Source organism: Pelecanus crispus, chromosome 10, assembly GCF_030463565.1.
Source record: "Pelecanus crispus isolate bPelCri1 chromosome 10, bPelCri1.pri, whole genome shotgun sequence".
Classification (NCBI taxonomy): domain Eukaryota; kingdom Metazoa; phylum Chordata; class Aves; order Pelecaniformes; family Pelecanidae; genus Pelecanus; species Pelecanus crispus.
The window spans coordinates 17,576,762-17,599,016 of NC_134652.1; the positions used below are offsets into that span (position 1 = coordinate 17,576,762).

A 22,255-nucleotide genomic window follows, 5' to 3' on the forward strand; every position below is an offset into this window, starting at 1 on the left:
AAAAAAACCCAGAAAAATAGTAAGTCAGAACTGTAAAAAATTTTGATGGAGTCCTTCTTCAAGAATTTTAAAATAGTACCCTTTTTGTGATGTTGAGACCAGATTAACAAGATGCTTTGCACTAAATGTTGACCTCTCACTTCCATCTCTGCTTATTTCCTGCACCTATATATATGGGTCCATCCAGCCATACCACTGAAAGGAAATGTTAAGTTCAGTATTAAGAACAAAAATCTGCACTTTTCCTCCCACAAGGGGGAATCAATAGAGTTTTCCTTTGACTTTAATGATTTTAATCATTAAAGGCCAGAATGATTTTAATGTGGCCCTTCAAACAGCTGCAGCTATACAGCTGAGGAGATGCTGCACTGCAGCAGTAGTTTGGAGCGAACATCCCAGGATTGGCTTTTTTTAAATTACTTTTCCTGTCAACACCAATGTAAGGTATAATTATACATTTTCTCTCAGTCCAGGCAGTAGTTTGTAACCCTGTGCATCAGCTGTGATTATTGGAGCAATTCTGACTTACGTCCAGACTCTAATATACTCCTCCTACCGAGTCAATCACCGTAGGCACTGGTGAAGCAAACCATTTCTTTAAAGCAAAACATGTTAGAAATATTAAAACAAATAACTAAATTACTTTTTATTGTTCTTTCACGTATTTCAGTCTATTCAATGTACAGAACATGTTGTAGGGCATATTCCTTATGGACTTATAGAAAGCTTTTTTACTCCATTAGCATGCTGGAATTCCATGAAAATAGGTCCCAGCCCCTCCCCTTCTTTCTCCCTACAGGATAAAAGAACCCTATTTTTAATTGTTTATGGTATTTTGATTGGATGACTCCTGGCCATCACAAAATAAAGTTTACACTGTTGGAGATACACTATATACTGGAGAAAGAATAGAGATTGTTCCTGAAGTTCTTATGTAGGAATCTGCTGGTGTACCTGCTTTTTAGATCTTCCCAAATTTCTTGCAGGTCAGCAAATAAAACAGGTCAGTATTCTAGCCCTAATACACAATTATTCTGTCCCATAAAGTATTCATTAAATAATTAATTTCTGCATTTGTAACATCACCACTGACTAGAGAGAGTGGGAAATTCTGTCATAGTGTGCATTTGACAAATAATTTGAAATTGTAAAATGAATGTAGTAGCTTTTTAGTTTGTTTTCTTTTGTGTGTTGTTTGGGGTTTTGGGGGGGGGGTTAGGGGTTTGGGTTTTGTTTTTTTTTTTTCTAGTCCCAGTGGCACATAATCAAATAATCAAGAATTGTCATAAGTAGGTTAACACTTCTGAATCATCTGGGAAATACTTTACTTCAGAAGCTTTTTATGCAATTTTGGCTGTTGGACTGATTGTCACAGTGTTATTTTTGTCTAAGAACCTCTGATAGTGTACAGATCACAAGAGTTATGCTAATGAAATAAAGCTTCTTCTGGATATAACATTGCAGCATACAGACTACTTAAGGGCAGATGAAAGGCATACAGCAGGTGAAGCACCATTTCCCCAGAAGACTGCAGTTGTATACATCCTGCAGTCAAGCAGTTTGCTGGTAGAACAAAATTAATAACAATAAATGCATCCCCAAACCTTTCACCAACTGAAAAAGCAGCTCGATGATAGACAACTGATTCATGAAGTACTTTAAATAAGCCCTGGCCCAGGTGTACTCTCTTCAGATATCTTTATAGCACTGTGCTGTCACAGACCTTCCAGGTGTCTGAAGGTTTCTCCGGCAAGAGAAAGCTTTGAATGCTCTAGAGCTGTTGATACCTTTTTTTTTTTTTCTCCCTCCCCACTTTACGTTCCCAGCTAGCTAGACTGGCATATATTGACTCTAGGACTGTGGGAGTATGAAGACAAACGCAAGCATCTCTATGCACACCCTTTGATGCAGCACAGTAGCTGGTAGTCTGTCTCTACCTGACAAGCTCAATGAGAGAGAAAAGGATCGTACAAGAAACCAAACCTGTTGTGGTATGTTGTAGAGCTACTTAGACTTCTGACTCTTTCTGAAGATGATTTGGTTTAGTCACTCTTGCTAGTATTTGTTTTCTCAATTTTAAGAAACAAATTGATGGCATATAAATGTAGGTCACAGGTTCTTTGACATCCATTTACAGAAAATACATCTTGCTATTGGGCAAATGTTTACATAACAAATGGATAATATTGGCCTGTGACAACATTTTTGAACATCTGTGTTTCAGTCAAAGTAATCTGTGCAATACAAACTAAAATAAAGCGAGATGGTTTACTAACCAACATATGGGTCTTTTCTCCCATTTTGGAAGCAGGTTTTGGGCATATTTTTTCTGTCAATATATTGTCATTAAAATTAGGCTCTTTCCAATGGCATCTCTGAAGTCAAATCCAACTGTTGTCATGGTCCTAGCATATTGATGTGAACCAATTAGCTGATAGATAAATTACAGTAAAAGTATGTTATAGCATGTTAAGTTTCTTGGGTAGCTATGGATGGCATTAAATGTTAAGTTATGCTTTGTTTTTATATTCAGTCAGAAGAAACAGAAAATCATGGGTATTGAATTTTCTAAGTGTATGACAAATAAATTACACCTGAAAATATTTGCTAGACATCTAGCATAAAATGAGTACCAACTTTAATCTTCTTTTTGTCTTGCTGTTGCCTCGACACAAGCTTTCTTTAAAGGCCATCAGTCTTCTAAAGCTGTTTCTTTCATGAGAAAATAAGTAATTTTGTCAGAGAGATCAGACTACAATTTCAGTTCAGTTAAAGTGCCTAGATTTACACATTCTCTCTTCATTTTCCATGTTTTAACCTTCTATCCCCTGTGAAAGGCTGCATTCCAAGTAGCAGTGTACTCTGGAGACTGACACTCTTTTTTTAAGTTCTGTGTTAGTATTAATCATTTAAGGTGGTATGGGTTGGAGGCAGGTTATGCAGTCCTTCTGCCTGAGCTGTAGAAAAGCATTCGCTATTTATCTGTCTCAAGAAGAATACGAGGAAACGTAAATGTTATCCGTGTTTGAGTAATTAATTTGTATTTTTCTCCAGGAAGCGTAGTTGGTTCTTCCCAAGTCTTACAGGAACTCAAGTCAGACTTTAAAGCCTTTCTTGTGGAAAGCCAATCAAAATATGGTGGTAGAGTCTCCTCTTTATTTGGTACTCTGTTTCCTGGCATGCAAATGACTGCTGGGGCATACAGTAAATGTCGCTAAGGTATTACTTCAGGACATGGTTGAGTAACTTTGCATAATGAGACCTACTTCTGATTGTCTAATTAGTTATGCATAGCTGTAGCAATGCAAAACTATGCCTCAAATAGAAATCACTTGTCACAGGTTATTTGATTACATGAGTATGGCTTCCGCCTGCATTATAGTTCCTTTCTTTGTAATGACCAATGCCACGGGCTTCTACTGAATATTACATCATCTGCATATTTTAACTAATTTTTCAATATGCCAGTCATCATATTTGAAAAAGGAATCCTACCACACATGAAATTTCCCTGTACAAAGAAGTAACATGTATATTCTCTTTCTTCCTTTCAATGTTTTTACTGAGAAGGCCAAAATAATTTCAAAAAAAACTTGAGAAAAGCTTGCTAGTCATCCTTTTGTTCTCATCAGGCAGCAGTCTTCAGTTTGTCTTGACACCATCTCACGAATGTCTGACTTTGTTTTATGTCTTGGTAGGTCAAAAATTTTGACAAAAGTAGCAACTATCACACCTATGAGGAGTGGAAAGGATTGCTAATGAAGAAGAAGTAGGAACTCTTTCTGACTCATACTCCATCCTTAGGAAAGCTGCATAGTAGAGGCAAGATCGTTTCATTTGTGGCCTGGCATTTATTAGCTTCTGTGAGATAGGATAATCAAGAAACATATACAGCCAAAGGTGCCATCCTCTCTTAGTTCTGTTATGCTCTTGTCAAGCTCCTAAACCAGACAGTCCTGCCACATTCTCAGATCACAGGAGAGTTCTTGCCTTTTATCAAGACTTGTTGCCATGGCCAAGAGAGATCAAGAATGCCTTTCTTCTAAGAGTAAGAAAAACAATCATCTGGCACGCTAATGTAAAAGTGCCAAGACTTAAAATATGTAACTGACCGACTAGAAAACTTTATGAAGAGGTTTAAAATTCTATACAGGCCCACCCTTTCCTTTTGGTCTGCCGGGACTGTGAAGTCACCAAGGATAGTGAGTTCATGGCTTAGGCAGGTGTACTCTTTGCTGGGTAAAAAACTGGCTGGATGGCTGAGCCCAGAGAGTTGTGGTGAACGGAGTTAAATCCACTTGGCGACCAGTTACAAGCCGTGTTTTCCAGGGCTCAGTTTTGGGGCCAGTCTTGTTTAATAACTTTATCAATGCTCTAGATGAGGGGATTCAGTGCGCCCTCAGTATGTTTGCAGATGACATCAAATTGGGCAGGAGTGTCGCTTTGCTAAAGGGTAGGAAGGCTCTACAGAGGGATCTGGACTGGCCGGATTGATGGGCCGAGGCCGACTGTATGAGGTTTAACAAGGCCAAGTGCCGGGTCCTGCACTTGGGTCACAACAACACCATGCAACGTTACAGGCTTGGGGAAGAGTGGCTGGAAAGCTGCCTGGCGGAAAAGGACCTGGGGGTGTTGGTTGACAGCCGGCTGAACACGAGACAGTGGTGTGCCCAGGTGGCCAAGAAGGCCAACAGCATCCTGGCTTCTATCAGGAATAGTGTGGCCAGCAGGACTAGGGAAGTGATCGTCCCCCTGTACTTGACAGTGGTGAGGCCACACCTCCCCTCAAATACTGTGTTCAGTTTTGGGCCCCTCACTACAAGAAGGACATTGAGTTGCTGGAGCATGTCCAAAGAAGGGCAATGAAGCTGGTGAAGGGTCTGGAGAACAAGTCTTATGAGGAGAGACTGAGGGAACTGGGATTGTTTAGTCTGGAGAAGAGGAGGCTGAGGGGAGCCCTTACCACTCTCTACAACTACCTGAAAGGAGGTTGTAGTGAGGTGGGTGTTGGTCTCTTCTCCCAAGTAACTAGTGATGGGATGAGATGAAATGGCCTCAGGTAGCATCAGGGGAGGTTTAGATTGGATATTAGGCAAAATTTCTTCACGGAAAGAGTGGTCAAGCATTGGAACAGGCTGCCCAGAGAGGTGGTGGAGTCACCATCCCTGGAAGTGTTCAAAAAACAGGTAGACATGGCACTTTGGGACATGGTTTAGTAGGCATGGTGGTGTTGGTTTAATGGTTAGACTGATGATCTTAGAGGTCTTTTCCAATCTTAATGATTCTATTATAACTGGAGAAAATGTTAAAGGATCAAGTTTACTGCTCTTTTTGAGAATTAGATTACTTTTAATTTTTTTTAATCCAGTCCCCCAAATTCTCCAGGGGTATAAGATCAATTTATCATTTGTCATATTTGTCATATTTGTCATATTTTATACAGAATATATCAAAATATCAGCACATCTACCATACTTTCCATTCACTTGGGAAGTCTCCGGGTCTTGATGCCACAGGTGAATATTTATGCTGCTTATTGTTCCTGTGAACAGGAGCTTTTATGGATAATTGTTTTTATAAGCTTTAGGAATATATTCTTTCTCAGCTGTCTATAAAGATGATGTGAGATTGTTGTGACATATGAAATAGAAGATTTAATAACAAAAATTTTATCAACTGGCTAATTTCACTTAAGCATTTCAACCTGAATGTAAGAAGATGTATTAAGAGTTAGCTGAGAGCTTGCTGTTATTGGGCTTTCTCATCTGAGACTTCTTAAAAGAACAGTTGCTTCTTTTGACATGAAAGTATTCAGCTACTCTGGCTGAGAATGGCTAGTAATGCTTTTTCTATATTTTCTGCAATAAAAACATGTTAGAATTTGTTGTAAAAATGAAATAGGGGGGTTTCAAGGTACCTGGAGCTCAAAGCCATGATAAATAGGAACAGTGTGAGATTTTTAAAGTTACTGTTTAATGATAAATTTGACTGAATATCTGGATAACTGTACAAAAATTCTGAAGCAATTTAACTTAAATCAAAGGCTATTTACTATGGTTTGCTTGTTTTCTGGGGATCAAGATAATGGCCCTGTAGTAAGTACTTGAGAAAATCATCCCTCGTTGCATGTGTATTTCAAAGGGGAAATTACATACACAGCTGGCTAAACACTTCCTGCCTTGATTGTGGTCTACTTTCATGTGTATCAGAAGTAGTCTATATACAAGAATAGATTCGATCCTTTCTTGTAGCCAAGTTCATAAAAGTGCATATATAATATACAAAGGTTTAAACTGAAAAAGGATGACATTTTTAGAGAAGTTTAAAAGAGAAAAAATATTTAAAATAAATGATATATAATTATTCTCTGTGTATCTTGCAAAATGTCAGGCTCTTTACAAAAGTGCCAAACGCCACAAGTAGAATTTTTTAAGATATTGTCTTAAATACAGATTTGAAATCAATTTAATAACTTTTAAATTCTGTGTTTGTCTTTTTATAATGTACCTTCTCCCCTTTCTGATTGTACTCCATTTCTTCCCACATAATTTATAATTGTCTGAACCACAAGGTATACTCAAAGATGAGCCATTTGTGTGAAGCAAAGTAAATATTTCAGATAATTACTACCTTTTTTCCCTTCCCAACTACTTTCAAAAGCTATACTTTCTTTAAAACTGGAGTAAAATTTATTTCTAGCCCAATAGCATGTATTACTTCCTTAAAATGTAGTAGTCAGCATTACTTTTGTCTGTGAAATCTGTGGAGTTACAGTAATTGGATAAAATTCTATCCCTGATGAAACCAATTGAAAAGCTAAACTTTATTGACTTCATTAGGGCCTGGGTTACAGCCATTAGCTGAAGGAAAGCTTCTCATCTGATTTAAAATATACAGAAAGTACTAACCAGGACAGTTCTAGACAATTTTAAATGTTTCTGAAATTATTTCCTCCTTCTCTAATTCTGCATAGAATATTTAACTTAGGCAGCTAAATATTGGTGTGCTACAGTCATGCAGAATGTGTATTGTAAGAGAAGCCACAAAGTGTCTCTATATTTAACTTGTCTGACACTCGTTACAAAGACTTAATCCAACCTTAATTTATTGATATTAATAACTACATTTCATATTTGGTGGGGGACAGTGTGAAAGAAGTTCGTGAGTAGTAACGTACTACAAGAAATATCAGCATTTGCCTCATCTCATTTTGCATTCATCACAAAAACTATGTATGGCCTCCAAAGTCAATGTCTATTCTAGAAAACTTTTCCCCCATTGCCAAAGGAGGAGGAGATTCTGCTCTTGAAATCACAGCTGAAGGGAAGCATTCTCTGTGAATTTGTTGTGTTGTCAACTTGAAATGCATTTCTGACTTTCAAGTGCTTGTTTATGCAACAAAAAAACCCCATTTTTATATTTGGGAAAAGGAGAACAGGCATTGATACATAACTGATATACTTTTGTGACTGTTGGTAATCTGTGTTATAGCCTGTCATGATCTGAGTGGTCAATCCAAATTGGTGCTGCTAAAAATATTAATACCAATCACTCACATATTGTCTGTCCCTATGATAACATAGAGCAAAACCTGGTTTTATATTTTCATAGAAAATCTCTGAAGATAAGTTAATGTCAGAAAACTGATGACTCGATCTCTATATAATTAAGTATATGCAATAATTAATCTTTTATTTTTATAGTGAACTTATCTTATCCAGCATTGACATTGATGCAACTGGAGATTGGGAGTGTCTAGTCAACAATTCCTATGGAAACAGCACTAAACAAGTAGAAATTGTGGTACTTGAAACAGCTGCACCCTACTGCCCTGCAGAAAGAGTTATTAACAACAAGGGAGACTTCAGGTATGATTTTCTGGTTTTGGAATGTGTTTCATATATTAATATAGATACGAACCATATTCATGCTTACATGATACTTCAGTGTCAGTTACGAAGATGTCGCTTATTTTACTTGTCATTTTTATGTAATATAGCAGGAAGGAGGAACACTGATTTTTATGGGAAATGGCAGCTAGTGCTTCAAGAGCAGCAGCGGTTTGTGAAAGTCAGAGAATCTTTCTTCTAATTCCTCAGTGTGAGGTTATGGAAAATTTCAAAAGATGTAGGCTCTTTACAGCTAAATGAGAGAGGGTTCAAAATTGTTCTTGGTCTTTTCTAAATTATAGAATATGATAACACTGCATTAAAGCATTAGAAGATTAAATGTTCACTACTTTTCTAATCTGTTCCAGTTCTGCTGGTTTTGATCAGCTGCGATTAGAGGTAACAAATAACATAAAACTGTTAGTAAAATATTTCACTGAAGAGACTCAAAATAGCAAGTAAAACTACTTAGTAAAACAAATAGATCATTTGAAGTGAGCTTAAGAACACACACAGTTCCACCAATATATCACAGTTAGAAACCACATCCATCCTGCTATCTGAACCTTAGAGTCTGCACAATTTTGTTGACTAAATGTAATTTTTGTTTCATCTTTACTTTTATCTACATATGCTGTTGTGTTTTTTTTTTTTTGTTAATTCTCATAAAATGAAGAAAATGTTAACAATTCTGTGGAATTTGGTATTGTTTTCAGTTAGCTCTCAAATACTTCAATGATATGCATAAAGCTCATAAACAAAATATAATTACCTGCTTGACAATAACACTGATGTATGGTGGCATTCCCATTGAGAAATCAAGAAGGTAATTTGTTACCAAGTGAATTATAATAAGAATTTAGCTTGAATAGTTAATGAAAGGAAATGCAGATGTGAAAGGAAGTTTCTCTTGAACGCCAGAACTTTCTGCAAATACTTCTGACCTGAAAGCCTCTCTTCATTTTTAAGTTACCTTTAAAACTTTTTCAAAGGTCTTTTACTACTATTTCTTGTGTTTGAATAAAAATAAAGGAATTAATTAGAAAGAAGTGGAGAAACTGACTCATATAATCTGTTTTCTCTTTACTACAAAGCTATTTTATTACGTGGTAACCTCAGTTCCAGTGAGTACCCCACATTTGCTGAACATATATTTATATACCTATTTAATCCATATATATGGTTTAAAATCCATTAGAGATCTTTGACAATCTCAGCTGTAGATTTTTTTTTTTTGGTCATCACAAAAACTGCCATTGTGTTTTTTCATAGTGGACATGCTTATATGTATGTTAATTAGATCTTTTAAAATACATATACTTCCTATCAGATAACACATACCGAATCTTCTAGATGACAACTTTATGAAGTTCATGTTCTTACCATAAAATGACATCCTTCCCTTCATAAATAAATACATATAAATTCTACAGGCTGCACAAACTAACACCAGGGGCATTTTTGTCATTTTATATAAATCAAAAGAACAGGAGTGCACATTTCTCTCCTTATTGATCATCTTTCTAGAAATCCATATAAATTTGTTTTTAAAATGTATATCAAAAGGATGCCAAGTCCATAGGTTCTTTTGGCATTTGAGGAAATGAATTTAAAATTACAGAGAATTTATTAGGCTCAAACTCAGCATTAGCACTTGAAATTTTTCCAAAGGTTTATCCTTAGAGATGCAGCTATCACACCAGTAATTTTTCTTACAAAGGTCTTTGAAGTTTTGGTAACGTAGCAAGTATGTAAGTAGAAAGAGTTGAACCACAAAAGCAAAGCTAGAAATAACAGCTCTTTTATTGGGCCAAAAAAGGAAAAAAGCATCAACTGTTAGGGAAGCGTTGTTCTTTCAGTTGACCAGCCTAGGTGGTATTTGTAACTGCACAACTGCAGTAAGAATTAGGCACTAGCTTTATGTACTAAGAGTTCTTCTCTATGATGGCCATATTTTGCTCATTTTTTGTTTTTCAGCTCTCTGTAAGACCATTCTGAAATGCAAATGATAATGTTGTTATTTCCTATCATTCCTATTCATAAAGGCCAGGTTCTGCTACCTGTGCTAATACTAGTTTCAGAATTCTCTCTTTAGTTTTACTTTTGAGGTAAGTTGCTACTCAGTGTGGCCCAATTACATTAATGCAAACGTTTTACTAAAAATAAGATTTCAGCCCAGAGGCAAAAGGAGAATATGTTACTGTACATATTTTGATTTTTTGTGAAGCTGCTTTCATGGTTCATTTTGCATCAACTGTTTTTACATCACAGAATGAATTATTCCAGTGACAGTTAGCTATGACATATAAAAATATTTTTCTTCTTTCCTTTTCTTTGTTTGAAGTGAGGAAAATTTACATAGCCCCAAACCTATCAGTATATTATGTAACAATGTCCAAATGGACCTGCATCGTATGACTAAGAGGGGCTAATATGTATGTTTGAGCAAAGGTTGATTGTCAAGGTGTGGCTTCACTGGCAGGCAGAATATTTTTATGATTGGCTGGGTTTGATCATTACATCAGTGCAATTAAAGTAAGAGCCATGTCCTTTCCAGACATGCTGACTTGCTGATAATATTCTTCTGGGTTTGTTTGATGTCTCCCAATTACCTGATCCTGCTATGTCCATACTAGCCTCGAAATGACAATGGATTTTGTACCAAAAGAAATAGATCCACTTGTGCTGTTCTAGAGAATGCAGCAGATATACAGAAAAACAGTATTGTTTAACATACCCATGAGCTAAATAGAAGAACTTTGCCTGCTCTTGCTTTATGGTTTGTTTTCAAAGGCTATTTTGGAATCAAACTACATAAATCAAGTATACCTAAATAGTTAATTTTTGAGGGCTAGATCCTTCCTCCTCTATGAGACATAATCTCTGCTGAAATCTTGTTTATTGGTTTCTGATACATCCAGGGATTTTTGCTTTTTGGAGCTTTGTGGCAGAGAGCGCTTTGTAGTGTTGGGTCAAAATGCAAAGCAAAGATTGCCAGGTACGTTTTAAGCATATATCTTTTACAGAATTTAGTAATAGGGTTTTGGGGTTTTTTGCTTTCTGGAGTTATTGCTCTGCTTTGTGCAGTCTGCAAAGATGAATGTAGGGAAAACGCCATCCATATTTTTTTCCTTAATACCAAATGCCTTCCTGGAATTAATGCAGAATTAACGTGTGACCAGCCAGACTCAAGCCTGTATAATTTTGACATTTTCCAAGGAAACAAAGTAATTCATTATAGAACATAAGGAGGTAAAATTTAAAATAGCCTTTTTTCTCATGTATTCTGTATGTTGTTGCTATATTGTAAGTTGCCTTTAAATAAGAAGTTTCACATTGTAATTTTTTATTATCATGTTGTTCATAGATGGCCCAAAACTTTGGCTGGGATAACTGCTTACCATCCCTGTCTCCAGTATTCATTTAACTCCATTGCTTTTCACAATGGTGCAGAAGAGTCTAAGGCATGGCGTAAATGTAATCGGACTGGACGCTGGGATGAAGAAAACTATTCTGAATGTCCTTATTCACAAGAAGTAACTCAAGTTCTTCATGCTTTTAGTCAGGTAACGTTATGAAATCCAGGGCTTCGCTTCTCCAGTACTGATTTTATTGAATAGCTTGCAAGAAATGTCTGTTCAGCCACAAGTTTGGAATAGCTGGACTTTTAACAAAACGTTTTACTTGAAAGACAATGTGTTTGTTTGGTAATTGAAGTTGTAGTAGGAACAAGTGCACAACATTTATTGCCTGTATTTTAATATTTTTTTTTCTCTGGGTGCCTGGAGTCTAGATGACCATTAGTAATTTTGGCAGGGTCATCAGTGCTTCACTTCAGTTCCTTTTGTCTTCCCCTCATGCATTTTTAACAGAAAGACGTTAATTTCTCTTGAAGTCCCGTATCAGAGTTTTGTGAGCTGAAGTGCCTTTCCTCATTACCATTGTCTGTAATAGATTTAAAAGAGCTGCAGAAATGAAGCCTACTTTAGAATGCCTTTTTGATGTCTTCCAAAAAAGCAGTACTTAAATGGTTTCTGATGGATAAGTAAAAGAGCAAATGAGAGAAAAAAGTAAATGGATAGAAATTAATGAGAAAAAAAGAGCCTAACAGGGAACAGCATGGAGGATGGCACAGGCCTGTAGCTGCCATGCTAACTTTTACAACTCTCAATTTCCTTGATCATTTCTTCCCAATCAGGAGTGCTAGATAACACCACAGGAAGTTTGTTTTCAGATGTGTTCATACTTAAATAGGAATAATTACTATATTAAGAGAGCCCGTGCAATTATAGGATAATAAAATAATTAGGAAGGTCTCCAGAATCCAGTCCATTCTCCTGTAAGCAATGAGGTTAGGCCAGGTTCTCAGGGCTTTAACCACTAAGGTCTTTAAAATCTCTGAGGATGGAGGCTGCACAACCTCTGGGGGTAACCTGTTCAAATGCCTGACTATCCTCATGGCAGAAAAGATTTTCTTCATAACCAGTCTGAACTTCTTTCAACTTACTACCATTGTCCCTTGTTCTCCCACCATTCACCACTGTATATATGAACCCTCACTGACACTGTTGTTGTCACAGTGATCTAAAGATACAGGCAAGGCAAGGTTAGTAGCTTTGTATAATATTTTATAAGGCCAGTTAGTTACAGTCTAGAAAAAGTAGACAAAAATCTTCAAAATTTGTTGGGCTGTTGTGGTGGTGTCTTCAGACAACAGCAATGAAATCTGAGACCTAATGCTGAAGATACATTCATATACCCCTGAAATTTATGTCCATGGTACTACTGATGCATATAAATCCATGTGAAATTATAGCAACCATTATACACATGGATGTGATCTCCAGTTTTTAGGAGAACAAAGCTAGCTGATTTATTACACCTAATAATTCTGATGTCTTTTCAGATGCACATCAATTTGACAACCGTGCTTGAATTTTCCCGCCAGCTGACAGCCTACACGAGAGGTGCTTCCCACTTTGCGGATAAAATGGATGTAATATATTTGGCTTATATAATGGAAAAGTTAATTGTCTTCGTGGATGAAGTTGAAGATGTAAGATATCTTCTCTGTGCTGAAAAAAAGTATCACTTAGAAGTGAAGTCTTCACATACGGCCCTGTTCTTAATGTATGCAGGCACACACTGAAGAGTAGCTTCTAAAATTGATTGCTGGTATTCTGATTGCAAATGTTCTGCATATATTGTGATATGTTTCTTTATGCCGAAAAGGACAACTAAGCCATCTTGTCTGACTAACAAAGGCATTGCTGCTTAGGAATAAAAGTTGGTTTAATCTTCTTTTTCATTTTAATTTCTGCCATGTGTAACATATTAGAATGAATCCAAGGTGCCTCTCCATCTGGCCACTGGAGTTACGCAAGCTTCTTTTGTTTTCTCTATTTCATGAGAAGGTTTTCACTGAGTTTTGAAAGCATGTATCACTTCATGTGAAGAGAAGATAATGTGTCTTTAAGTGCAACTTCCTACAGAAACTTTTAGCATAATGTATGGCATTTTTACAAGTAAATCTAATCAGAGAGTTATGCAAACCCTATGGGAAAAGTAGGTTTTTATAGAGAATGGCAATGTTCATCATAGTTTTTACTGTTAATTTTCAGAGTTACTGCTTGCATGAAGATTTCATAACCTGTCATTTTTGTACACATGATAGGTATAGTTAAAACATTTGTTTTCTTTTGGTTTGGCAAAGTTCATTCCATTCTGGCTCTGGGGATTGGAACAGTTAACATTTTAGTGCCAATCTGCGAAAGCTTCCAACTTCAATTTCATCATCATACGCTCGATCTAAAGTGTATTATTAAGTGCTCTCCAAGAATCATGTTTCAAAGCTACAACTATATTTCGGCTCAAAATCCTGATAAGACCTTACTTCTTTCTGACAAAACAAAAATTTACCATCCAAAAGAAACAGTTGAATTTACCATAAAGCCTCTATTTTTCTGGCAGCTGATTCATTATCAATTAAAACTGAGCACCATCTCTAATCTTTTAATTGATTTATTCCACCTTCCAAATAGGTTTCAGTTTCTGGTTTTTGGTATCAAAATATCTCCATCTCCACCACTTATCTCTTACTATGTAATCCCTTACTGTTTTCATAATTTAGAACATTTCTCCTAATTTGCCTCTGTTTCCTTCTATTTTGAACTTTACACTTTTTCCTCTCTCTCAAGTTCACTAAGTAGGTTTCTCATTCATTGAGCTCTTTACTAACACCCATTCCTTAACTCTCACTCATAAGGTACAAAAATACTTACGAAACTAAAGTGTCAGTGGTTTCACACATGAGGCTGCACTCATGTAATTATAAATAGGGTTGAACTTCATTTAATATGAGGCAATATATGAACAAAGTTATATTAGTTTGGAATTGACTAGCAGCTGAAACTACAGTTATATAAAACCATTAGAAATTACTGAAAATACAAAAGCAGAGGTTTTCTGTGATTTATCAAAATAATTTTAAAACCATTTTAGCTAAACTAGTACAGTTCCTGTACATCCTCTCTGGGGAGAGCCTCTCCCAGTCAGCACAGGATTATTCATTTTTATACAACTTAGTGGTACTTTGTCCCATCTGGTGGTTCACCTTTCAAACAAGAGAGCTTCAACAACTTCACTGAGGACATATTTGCAATATACTACAACTTTTTGCCAGGAAGATGTACATGTATTAGGCCAAATTTTTGTATTTTTTAATGCCATGCCTTTACTCTTCATTAATGCATTTAATTATAATATAAATTACTTCATTTTCTTATTTCTCTCCTTTTGTATATTTATAGACTATTGTTCTGCCCTCAGTAAGTTACAGCTTAGGTGACTGGTATATGTTTTAATCACTTCTCATAAATCACTCTAGTCTCTTAATGTGTTTTATTATTATTCATTGTATCAATAACTGTCACATTGTCAAAAGCTGTATTTCTCTCAGTCATATTTTCTCTTCTATATACCTTTTTAATCAGGTTTATTTGTGACAAACTTGTATATCTTTGGCATATTTTTGCCTTCAAAAATAATGGTAATTTTGAAATCTCACTCAAATTAAGTTTTAGAATTTTAAAAAGTAAATATTTGCATTTCATTTTGAAATAATCACGAAAAATAGTCATAGTGATTTTCATTCTTTCTAAATGCAATACACTAGTAAAAATTTGAAACACATAGTCATACTTACCAAAATCTGCAAAATGTCATCTGGCAAAACAAAGATTTATCATTTTGGGTTAGCCACAAGAGTGAATTACAACATCCAAAGCTGTACGCCCACACTTTCTGTATAGCCACTGAGATGATATAAGTTTGTGTCAGCACCTGAGTTATATCTCAAATTTACACCGCTATGTCTGTAACAAAAATGTCTTTCAAATATATTTTCCCTCTTTTTTTTATTTTTTTTTTTCCCCAAAGGTCCTTTGATTAAACATGAAGCAGTTCTTTAGAGGGGCATGGTCAATTTTAATTAGTTTAAAGAAAGAAGGTGATAGTTCTGGGATTCCATTTATTGCCTAATGAGAGACTCAATTTTTCTGGTGTATCTTGAAGATAAGCTTTAAAATTGTGGAAAAAAGCTTTTCCTTGAAGTCAGTTGCACTTTTCTTTTCTTGGTCTATTTTTCAGTCCATTTAATTTTCCAGACAATACCATTTTTTGTTTTTTGGATTTTTTCTTTTCCAGATTGGGGATGCTCTTATTGAAATTGCCAGCAATATAATGTTGGTTGATGATCATGTGTTGTGGATGGCTCAAAAGGAAGACAAAGCCTGCACCAGGATTGTACGATGTGTGGAACACATTGCAAGTCAAATACTGACCAGCAATATTCAAGTTATATCAAAGGTATTTCATAAAATTACAAATCTTTTTGTCAGAATTTATTTTAAAAACAACATTTTTCTTCACAAGTTTTACAAACAACTAGTATACAGAGAAGCAAGATCGTGTAAGCCAGATACACAGCGGAGCCAATTTATGTACTTGGATTCTGTGATTTTTTTTTTTTTTTTTTTTAATTCTCCTGGATTCTATTTGGAAGACCACAATATTTTTTGAGTATCACTGGTGGTATTAAAAAGTGTTTTTTCTTGACTTTGATTTATTGTATTTATTCTTACAATAGGCTGTTCACAACACTATCTTTCTAGTGTTCTTGCTATTCACTCAGTTTCTATTGTTCTTGTCACTGTAGTATATGGGTTTATTTTGAAAGGTCTAAGCTGAGTGAATGAAATTTTTAATAAGAGATAAGACAAAATTCTCCCTTGTTGCCTGAAGATTTTTTGCCTTTCAGAGAGGATTCTAGACAATACTAGCTTAAACCATTTAGAAAATGATCAAAAAGGGTGTATCTTGTCATAAAGATTACTACTTCATGGTTAGCTTTAGATTTTTAGAAGCAAGCTGTAGCAGTATGAAATAATTGTTCTTATTCCTTGGCCTCCACCTACATGAATTTGTCATTTACATACTGAGGGGTTGTCATTTGGATACTGAGAAACTGTCTTTTTGCCAGTTTCAACATCTAAATAGCAGAAATGCATCTAAATCAGAAGCTTGAAACCTATCCCTTTAGAGTTTTAGATAAATATTTTAAAGCCTTATCGCTCCTTGGGTTGGTTTGCTTGCTTGATTGATTTTAAACAATCTTTATTATTTTCTCAGTTGTCCACTGCATTTACATGAAGACACTATTTGAAAGTGAAGTCAGTGCTAGTTTCAATTACAGCAATAAGGTAGAAAAGTGAAAAAAAAAAAAGGGGGGAGGGGATTAATTATAGGCTGAGTCAAATTAAGGGCTGAGCCAACTAACATAATGGCCTTGGTTCTTTTACTGTATATTTTTAGAAAAACAGTTTTTCAAACAAAGACAAAAATAGATTGGACTGTTTTCTGAAGGAAGTGTTTTATTTAATTCCTGTTTACAGAAAATAATTAAATTTGCTGAAAATATTTATTTATTTATTTATATTAAATACATATAGAGACAATAATGTGCCTTTTAGAAGTATTTTGCAATGTGACAGCTAGGGGGGCTCTGTTGCTTTGTACTTAAATTTCTTTTAAATGTCAAGTGCCAAAGGTGTTTTTTTTTTTCTTATCACTGCTTCAGGAAGCTGTTGACATTACTGTAAACAGTAATTCTGTGTAATCAGATGTAGATCTGTGTCACTAACGTTTTTGCCATGCATTATTTTTTTGCTTCTTATAGTTTTCTGTAGGAGAATTAGTTTACTGTTGAGTGCCATTTGTAAATAAACAAAGCTGTGGAGTTTTTCTGGTGTCATCTCATGCAATACCAAACACTTCTGTTCCTTTGAGAGGCCAGCCAGCAAACTGTCTCACAGAAATTGCATCTGCTTTCTTTATTTTAAACAACAGCAAATAAAACCCCAAAGCTTAGGTAGCCGCTAGCTTATAAGACAGTTCCTGAGAAAAAGGAACCCCTATGAACTGTGTCAGTCATATAATATATGCGTGACTGTGTTCCTATACATCGAAAAGCTACTTGGGAGCCATGACTGTTACTCCACATCATTTTTGGAAGACAGAAATGTTTGTCCAGTTCCATAAGGTTGTGGAATGGCTAATTTCAAGGTCAGAAAAACACCAGGATGGATACCTTTGTTTAGATCTTCTTAAGTCTCCCTTGCTGTCAAACAGTGTGTGAAACATGCTGCAGGAAGAACAGCCAGTAGCAGCTTTCAAATGCTTGATAATTTCATATATATATAAAAAATAGGATATATTTAAGGTTTCATTTAATAATCACGCAACAGTAAAACAAGGAAGGCATTATTCTGCCATACAGTATTATAAATCTTAGAGAAGTCATATAGACCAAAGGCTCTTGTCAGGATGCGTGAGGGCCAGGGCCTCCCCAGCCAGGGCCTGTCCCTCTACCCGCAGCGGGGAGCGCGGCAGCTGGGGGCAGCCCCCGCCCAGGGTCACCTCCTCAGTGCGGGTGACGAGGCCTGGCGGGGACGTGAGGCAGCAGGTCAAGGTGAGGGTCAGGCCTGGTGATGGTAACCAGGCCCAGCCACAGCCTGCTGGCTGCCAGGCATCACGAATGGGTGATTTAGAACGCTTAAGGAATGACGCACAAAGGTATTAGTAAAAGTGGGTTTAGTACAATGTTGTACAAAGTTCGATGGCAAGGTTCACTCTATTAATTACTGCATGGAAGAATCATACACAGGAAAACGGAGTTTCACTCGAGTTAGAATGATTTACAGAGAGACGGGGGATGCAAAGGGTAAGGAGGACCCTCCTGCTGAGTGCTGAGGTTCAGAGAATACCCCGTTGCTTTCTAAACTCCTGACAGAGCTTGGGTGTGGCTAGGTCCAAGCTTAGTCTCCGACTTGGACAACGGTTTATGGCTAAAGGATTGTACATGCAAAGTTTATGTGATGTTTCATTAGCATCAGTTCAGCATGCAGGTAAAGTTGCCAAGACAAAAGCAAAGTCAAAATACTACAAGGTTATGCACGATACCTGTCACTTACCAAAGATCTGTCAGTAAAAAGCCTCTCTGCCTTGAGGAGCAATCTTGAGAGGTGTCCCAGCTCAAGGGGAGATCATCGCCATGCAGCCACACTGCCTAGCAGGGAGAGCTCAAAGAAGGCTCACTTAGGCTGTCATATTTATAGGATAAAGTATTTGGCTTGTAGTCAAATTGCATGCGATGGAAAAGGTGTTCAGGAGACTCCCTGTACCCACAACTTTCTTTGTTCCTTGCTAAATGAGTCTTGGAAAAGCCACCCGCTGTTCATATGTTAATCACACGACTGGTGTTCCAAGCTCATATGCTCACTGTGTCACTCTGCTCCACTGTGGGTTTTTGGAGAACAGACTGAAACCAGAGGAGGTCATGGCCTTTCACTCTTCTGGAGCCTGCACCAAACCACCACCAGTCTGGTGAAGGGGTCGAGCTAGGCCAGGCCGTGGCAAGGAAGCCAGCCCCAGGCCATTGGTGGCCCTGGGGCGACAGGTCTGGTGGCCAGGCAGCAACACAGCCACATGGAGTTCAGGTGAGGCCTTGGAGGAGCCTCAGCTTGACATTGGGCCAGAGGGGAGGGGATGGGTGCCCCCTCAGAGGCCCTGGGTGCGGCCAGAGAGGCAGGGGGTGCCCTGGGCAACTGAGAGCTACCGGGGTGGATCTGTATGCCTCAGCACCCCCAAATTAATTTCCCTTCAGTATTGATCTGAGGCACTTCTTTGCTGTGCTTTTATTTTATTTCTGTGTACGTCAGATGTGCAGTTTGAAAAGGAAGACTTCCAGCTGATGATAAAACTTAATGGTCCTGTGTCAGGTGCGTGCAAGATTAGCTTGTGGCTTTTCATAACATGTACCTGACTGTGGCTTGTTTCCATGGATAATTTTTCTCTGAGTTCATCTGTATTCATTCTGAAGCCCATTTTACAATCCTACGTAATGAACACTGGTTTACCTTGCATTTTACCCATCTGTTTCTATATGCTGAGAATGGCATGTTCACACTGTTTTAACATTGTCAAGCATTTACAGGTATGTTTTGGGAGTGGAAAACCCCAAGTGTTTAGAGAATTTAATATTAAAAATTTAAAAAATAAGGCTCACTATCACGAAATCACTTGAATCCTCATTACAACATTATCTAGCAAACATCTTACCATCACCTCACAAATGTGAAGTAGAGAACTAGTGTTGTGCCCATTCTACAGCAGAAAACATGGAGTTATGAATAATTAAGTGGCTTTTCCCAAGATTAAAGAAAACCTGTTACCATGCAAGAGTTTTAACTGAGTCATGGAGCTTGATTCCCATGGTATGGCTAATAGTATTCTGCAAGCAGTAAATTTTTTAACTCCTTGAAATGCTATCTGCAGATGTTACAAAAAATTATCCAAGTAAACCTAATTTCAGGTTTTAGGAGTTTTCAATAAACAGCTATTGGATTTTTAATACAAAAATTATTTGATTCCTAATGATCTTTGGCATTTTTATTCAAGTGTAGAAAAAAAAAAAATCACCTTGAGGCAAGGATAGAAGAGGTGGAAATTTAATCTAAAAAAGGTATGTTTTAGGAATTTAGAAACAATTGAGAAGAATCTTTAGGCTACTTTTACTTTAAAAGTAATACATATATTACTTTTATATAAAAAGTATAAAAAAATATATTGAAGGCCTCTGGATTTTGTCTAAGTTCAACAAAAAGTAAAATAAATTGCTTAATGAGACTTCAGTACTTTCATTTTGGACATATGCAGAATCATCAGTGACTGAAGAAGGTGCATTCGAAAACCTTTTCGTAAGTTCAAAAGAGGACCAGCAAGACATGCACTGTCCTATGCTAAGATTTCATTTGTTCTGGTACCTTGACTTTTACACAGTTAGGCTTCCTTCTCTCCTGCCCTTGTTTTTTTATGGAAAACATTTTCTTTAGATTCATTTATTAGTATGAATTAATGTGATTTTCTGCAGTGAAGTAATTTCTTGTCAGCACAACTTGTATGATGCCCCAAATTCTGAAGGTTTCACACCAATTTTTACCAGGTGGATTTAAGGTTCTTCTGTATTGCTAGGTTGCATAACAGAAGCAAAATACAATAATATAAAACTGCCACGTTTGCACATTTATCCTTCTGATAAACCTGCTAGTTTGTGGCTTAACTCGGGTATCTTTACATTGCAATCAATGTGCAAATACATACACTCACAGATCACTAAACAGTCTATGCCTGGAAGCAGAAACCATATAGCCCAATCAGTGTGGTGCCAGTGTAAGCTAGTCAACCTGATTATAACTTGAGCTATTTATCTCATGCACAGGACTGTGCTGAAATAAATATACTAGTTTAAGGACAGAGACGCATATCTCTGGACTGTGCTACAATCTCCATCTAGACACATCACCTCACTAAAGGGTAGGCCAAAGACCTATAATGTGGTGTTGCATTGAACCATATAGTCATGTTCAATATTCTAATGGAACAAGATCTCTAAAAAAACAATCCATCCACCAAATAGCTAAGAAGCTTTCTGTTTCATTTTTGACGTACAAAGCACATCCTTGTTCTTTTTTTTAATAGTTCCTACTACTGCTGTTGCTAGTTAACTTTATAACTGTATTGCTTTAAATCAGGATTGATTTCATTGAAACTGATGACACAATTGCAAAACTGATATAATACTACTGATATAACTGATACAAATGGATATATTCCTAAAGAAGATTCAAGCAAACCCACTATGCCATTGTAGAATTCTAGATCAGGTTTTTAAGTAAGTTTTATTTTCTTTCTTACCCCACAAATATGTATGGAAGTGTGTGCATGCACAATCCTTTATAAAGTATATACAGTAAATACGCAATGCACATATAATAATGCAATTATGCTTAATGAGTTAGCAACATATCTGTTTCTCAATGTTTTCACAGGTATCTCATAATATTGCTCTGGAGGCCTTTATGATCAAGCCATCTAGTTTCACAGGCATGACTTGCACTGCCTTCCAGAAAATATCTGCAAATTCTGACAAGTCAGTGGTGCGTGATTTGGGAAGCTGGGAAGAAAATCACCATCCTGATCAACATTTGAATTTCAAGTGCAACACTGGCAATCTGAACGGTTCCTTGGTGAATTCTTCTACCAGGGTAAGTCAGTACAATTGTGAATATAACTCATCTATTTCAGTGTATTTTCAGTAGTACCTTTAAGCAGAATAGTGATTTGGAAAAATGTATATTTTATGTGTTGTTAGCATTGTAAACTGGTTAATAATTTCAGCATGTAAGTGGCATTAAACTGGTGTGGCATATTTTGTTGTGCTAATGGATATTCCATTAATGTAATCAGGTGGAATGCAGGAATGCAGGATGGGAATAGAAATGAGTAAATGTCTTGTTCTTTCTACCTCTGGGTCCAGTTCTGCAAACTTTTCTATGTGTAAGTAATCTCTTTAACGTAATTTGAAAATATTTGTTTTAGTGAGGTGCTCTCAGGGGATTTTACGTGGCAAAAAAAATGTATGTTTTTAGGGAAATTACCTTTACTTCCACTAAATAATATTACATTCTCTATCTTCTGAATTTCATACAGAGGGAGAGCGTTACATTGGAGTTTTTGAGTAGAAGCCAAAGAAAAACAATAATAAACAAGACTTTTAATAGAATGCACTGTTATTATCAAATAATGAAGTGGAACAATTAAATTTTGATCTAGCAGGAAATGGAATTTTGCATTTGGCTGAGCATGTTATTAAATTTAAGTATTGCAGAGTTGAATTTTTTTTATCCTTCAGCTGAATCTCAGCTTAATAGGCTTATTTCTTGAAATACTTCCTATGACAAAATTATATT

General features: G+C 36.4%; 1 protein-coding gene across 1 annotated transcript in view; it reads left to right on the forward strand.

Annotated features, from left to right (window-relative positions):
- LOC104032468 (adhesion G protein-coupled receptor A3) overlaps positions 1 to 22,255 on the forward strand; it is a 285,114-nt gene that overhangs the window by 138,421 nt on the left and 124,438 nt on the right. The window contains exons 8-12 of the mRNA XM_075717669.1: positions 7,704 to 7,868; positions 11,257 to 11,455; positions 12,796 to 12,945; positions 15,594 to 15,755; positions 21,335 to 21,550. Coding sequence (XP_075573784.1) covers positions 7,704 to 7,868; positions 11,257 to 11,455; positions 12,796 to 12,945; positions 15,594 to 15,755; positions 21,335 to 21,550 — 892 coding nt within the window. The remainder of the gene's footprint in view (positions 1 to 7,703; positions 7,869 to 11,256; positions 11,456 to 12,795; positions 12,946 to 15,593; positions 15,756 to 21,334; positions 21,551 to 22,255) is intronic.